The sequence below is a fragment of the Macadamia integrifolia genome, unplaced genomic scaffold, assembly GCF_013358625.1.
Source record: "Macadamia integrifolia cultivar HAES 741 unplaced genomic scaffold, SCU_Mint_v3 scaffold3137, whole genome shotgun sequence".
NCBI classification, from domain to species: Eukaryota; Viridiplantae; Streptophyta; class Magnoliopsida; order Proteales; family Proteaceae; genus Macadamia; species Macadamia integrifolia.
The window spans coordinates 1898-6526 of record NW_024869236.1 but is presented as its reverse complement, the minus strand read 5'-3'; the positions used below and the strand labels follow the sequence as shown (position 1 = coordinate 6526).

The 4629-nt window shown below is 39.4% G+C and overlaps 2 protein-coding genes across 3 annotated transcripts; both read left to right on the top strand.

Moving 5' to 3' along the window:
- The first annotated feature begins 1691 nt into the window (after positions 1–1691).
- LOC122067813 (putative receptor-like protein kinase At3g47110) lies at positions 1692–2717 on the top strand. The gene has a single exon (XM_042631657.1). The coding sequence runs from the start codon at positions 1692–1694 to the stop codon at positions 2715–2717; it is 1026 nt and encodes a 341-aa protein (XP_042487591.1).
- Positions 2210–4229, top strand: LOC122067812 (probable LRR receptor-like serine/threonine-protein kinase At3g47570). 2 transcript variants are annotated; one of them, XM_042631656.1, is made up of 2 exons: positions 2210–3516; positions 3767–4229. In XM_042631656.1, exons 1-2 carry the CDS (start codon positions 2805–2807, stop codon positions 4096–4098), a joined length of 1044 nt encoding a protein of 347 aa, XP_042487590.1. In that variant the 5' UTR covers positions 2210–2804; the 3' UTR covers positions 4099–4229. The 2 variants fall into 2 exon arrangements, with proteins under 2 accessions (XP_042487590.1, XP_042487589.1); XM_042631655.1 differs by having other exon boundaries at positions 2212–3516; positions 3689–4224.
- Positions 4230–4629: the final 400 nt, after the last annotated feature.

Below are 4629 nucleotides of genomic sequence, written 5' to 3'. Positions count from 1 at the left end.
GCCTATGTTTGGTTGAAGAGATGTAGCCATGCGATCAGAGCGTGATTAAAGGGATGAGATTCATATGGCTCCCCATCAAGAGCGGTAGAGGATTGTTCCCATCCATGGTTCCAACCCTGGGGTGGCCGCACGATTGTCTTACAAACTCCTATAGCCTTTATTGGGTTTTAATTGATTTACAACTGTTGGCCCTTTTTTTTTTCAAAAAAACAACCAAACGAAAAGAAGTACGCCGTTTGGGCTTACTTTATCACTTTTTTTTTTTTAATTTGACTTTGTAAGTTTTGTCCTTTAGTAATAATATATTATTTTTCTTGTTTCTTCAAAACAAAACGACTCGAGGAGAAGAAATTGATTTTTTATTATTGGTGGTACAGCCGATCGATTTTTCATGAACGAAGCTCTGATACCATTGAAAGAAAATAAATACGAAACAATTCATGAAGATCGATAAGCATGCACGACAAACACTACAAAGACAAGTTTTAGGCAAACCTGAATCCATGGCTGAAGAATAAGAATTCCTCAATGTTTTCTTATATGCTCCTCGTACAACACGATCAATGTTGGTCTGGTCTACCCTCTTTCCCTTTTGCTTTTGGTCGTTAGTTTCACTTAATGGGTCAGTGATAACTATATACAGGGGTGAGGGTAGGGACCAAACCTGCAATAAAATTAGGGTTTCCTCCCCATTAAGGAAACAATACCTTAGGTCCACACATAGTAATAAATATTTCATACCATTAAGGTGTGTTAATAGAATCCAATATCTCCATAGAGATCACTTGCCAATAATATTGGATTCTTTCTGCTTACTCCGTCTTTAGTCAACACTACCAAATCGATTTTAGAAACAAATCTTTGACTATGCTAGCCCACCTAATAGGAAATCTTACATTCACCTCTCATACCTCTCATCCGCCACCTCCGACCTTGGAAACCACTCTGATCTCCTGGCTTTACTAGCTTTCAAGGATGTAATAGCTCAAGACCCACTTCACATCATGAAATCCTGGAACCATTCTCTCCATTTCTGTAAGTGGACAAGAGTCACATGCAACCCCCCTGCAAACCAAAGAGTCACACTTGTCAACTTGGAATCTCAAAGGTTAGCTGGAACTTTATCTCCTTACATTGGAAATCTTACTTTCCTTTCTGCTATCAACCAGCAAAATAATGGCTTCCATGGCGAGATTCCTCAAGAAATCGGTCGTTTGACACGCTTACAAGATATCAGTATGGCATTCAATTTCATAGGAGGCAATATTCCTTCCAATCTCTCTCACTGCATGAACCTCAGAACCCTTAATTTATCCCACAACAACATCTTACGGTACATCCCAGACCAACTTAGTTCACTCTCCAAGATACATTCTTTCGGCCTTGCAATTAACTCTCTTACGGGAAGCATCCCACCATGGATAGGGAATTTTTCATCTCTATTCAATCTCTCTCTTGCAGAAAATAGTTTCCAAGGAAGCATACCTGATGACATTGGAAGGCTATGTTGCTTAAGACGATTTCAAGTTTGTTGCAATGATCTCTCTGGTAAAATCCCATAGTCCCTTTACAATATCTCCTCCATTTATTACTTCTCTGTCACACAAAATCGTTTGAAGGGTAGCCTTCCGATCGACGTAGGCCTCACTCTCCCTAACCATCAGATATTTCTTGGGGGTTCAAACAATTTTATGGGATCCATTCTTGTGTCCTTGTCAAATGCTTCTGGGCTTGAAATGATTGATTTCTTTAGGAACCATATTACTGGTCCTGTGCCTAGGAATCTAGGGAGCTTAAAACGTTTAAGTCTGCTTAATTTTATTCACAATCATCTCGGAAGTGGGCAATCCAGTGATCTGAACTTCCTCCCCTTTTTAAATAATTGTACAAATCTGCAAAGGTTGGGTATAGCTCTCAATCGTCTAGGAGGCAAATTGCCTGATTCCATATCCAATCTCCCGACTCAGCTCAGTATATTCTCCATGGGTTCAAACCTGATTCATGGAAGCATTCCTGAGGGGATTGGTAACCTTGTCAGTCTGACACTACTTGGCATGGAGGACAACATGTTTAGTGGTAGTATTCCAGTTGCTTGGGGGAAGCTTCAGAAATTAGAGAAATTCAATTTGGCTTCCAACAGATTGTCAGGTCCAATTCCTTCCTCCCTGGGCAACTTGACCCAACTAATTGGAGTCTTCATGTCGGAGAATAACTTGGAAGGAAACATACCTGCCAGTCTTGGAAATTGTCAAAGTTTGCTAGAATTGGACTTCTCTTATAATAAACTAAATGGTACTATTCCAAAAGAAGTTATAGGTATTCCTTCCCTTTCTATTTCATTTGTTGTGGGACGTAATTCTTTGACTGGTTCATTACCATTAGAAGTGGGTAACTTGAAAGATCTTGGGGAGTTGGTAATCGCTAAGAACAATTTTTCAGGTGAAATACCAAACACACTTGGTAGTTGTGTTAGCTTGGAACTCCTATATATGGCCGGTAACTCCTTTCAAGGATCATTACCTCTTTCCTTTGAGAATTTAAGGGCACTAAAAGTTGTGGATCTTTCATGCAATAAGCTATCCGGGGTGATTCCACAGTATCTTGGGAAATTTTCATCCTTGGAGAGACTCAATCTCTCTTTCAATGATTTTGAGGGTGAAGTACCAAAACAAGGGATCTTTGCAAATGTAAGTGCCATTTCAGTCATTGGAAACTAGGGTCTTTGTGGTGGTATACCAGAACTGCAATTACCTACATGCTCCAAAGAAACACCTCATAAAGAAGGGAAGGTTTCTGCATTAAGTATGAAAATCATAATTTCTGTTGTGATTTTGACGATTGTTGTTGTCATTTCATGTTTCGTCGGCATATTCTTTTGGATGAGACGCCCAAGGAAGAGAGCTTTTGCTGAACCTTCTCATAACGATTGGCAATTTCGTCTCTCTTACTTAGAGCTATTTAGATCAACTAATGGATTTTCATTGGATAATTTGGTTGGTATTGGTAGCTTTGGTTCTGTGTATAAAGCTGTTTTACGAGAAAGTGAAGAAGTAGTTGCTGTGAAAGTATTCAACCTTCAGCAACGAGGAGCTTCTAAAAGTTTTACAGCTGAATGCGAGACCTTGAAAAACATTCGGCATCGTAATCTTGTCAAGATATTGACAGCATGCTCAAGTATTGATTTTGAAAGGAATGAATTCAATGCTCTAGTTTATGAGTTCATGCCCAATGGGAGCCTAGACGAGTGGTTGCATCCAAGAACTGAGCAGATAAAGGGTCTAGACCTTATTCAAAGGTTAAACATAGCCATCGAAGTAGCTGCTGCCTTGGAATATCTTCATTTTGATTGTGAAACACCTATTGTTCATTGTGATTTAAAGCCAAGCAATGTGCTTCTTGACAAAGATATGACTGCCCATGTTGGTGATTTTGGACTAGCACGATTTCTTTCTGAAAGATCCAACAATCAAAGCACATCAATTGGGATAAAAGGATCAATTGGGTACGTTCCTCCAGGTATGCGTTTCTTCTCAATTATATATAGTTCTTTTTAAAATTTATTTAACTTCCATATGTTGTTTCTTTTGGTATATATATATATATATATAATGTGATGCGTGATCAGTCTTTGATCACTAAAAGATTTATATGATGTAATCTGATGAGGTAGATTGCTAATGAATTATAGAGTACGGTATGGGTGTCCAAGTGTCCATACTTGGTGATGCATTCAGCTATGGGGTCATATTACTGGAGATGTTCACAGGAAAAAGTCCCATTGATGACATGTTTAAAGATGGTCGAAGTCTCCATGAATATGCAGCAGCAGCATGGCCTGAACGACTGATGGAGATTGCAGATCCTTTATTGTTCCTGGAAGAAGAAGAGACCAGAAATTATAGGGAAGAATCACCAATTGTCCATGAAGGGAGTAGAAGTGGCATTAATGCTGGACAAAAAATAAGAGAAAGCTTGGTTCCTATAATTCAAATCGGCCTCTCATGTTCTAACCCATCACCGAGAGCTCGGATGACTATGAAGGATGTTGGAAACAAATTGCATGTTGTTAGAGATTCAATTCTTCGAAAATCAAAATAGGAGCAAATTTGGACATTATCACAATTGAGATTCAAAATAAAATCCATCATAATGTTGTAGTGTGCCCAGTTTAAAGCAGGAATATGCATCTTGCTCTTATTGCTCCCCACCCTTCCTTTCCCCCCCCTCCCCCTCCCTCCATCTTTTCCTTTTGTTTTTCCCCTCCCCTCATGTTTTGTTGTATCCCCCTTTTTGAGATCGTTTTGTCTCCTCCCCTTCCCCCCTCCCCCCTCCCCCTTCCCCCCTCTTGGGGTTATAATGTATCCCCCTTTGGTATTGTTTGTTTTTAGTTACTTGAGTCAGGGCTTCTTCTCTTATTTGCCTTTATGGCTTGTGTTGTGTTTCCTTTACTTCTATTTTAATATATTATATATTCATCTAACTAAAAATGAAAGGAAAGAAAAAAGAGGAAGATGAAGATATATGAAAATAGGGATAAAAAGTTGGGCACACCACCAGGGTGCCCAACATGTCATCCTCTTTCTCCCCCTTTGGAAAAGACCCCCTTGTCCTTCTGTGTCTAGCCCTATG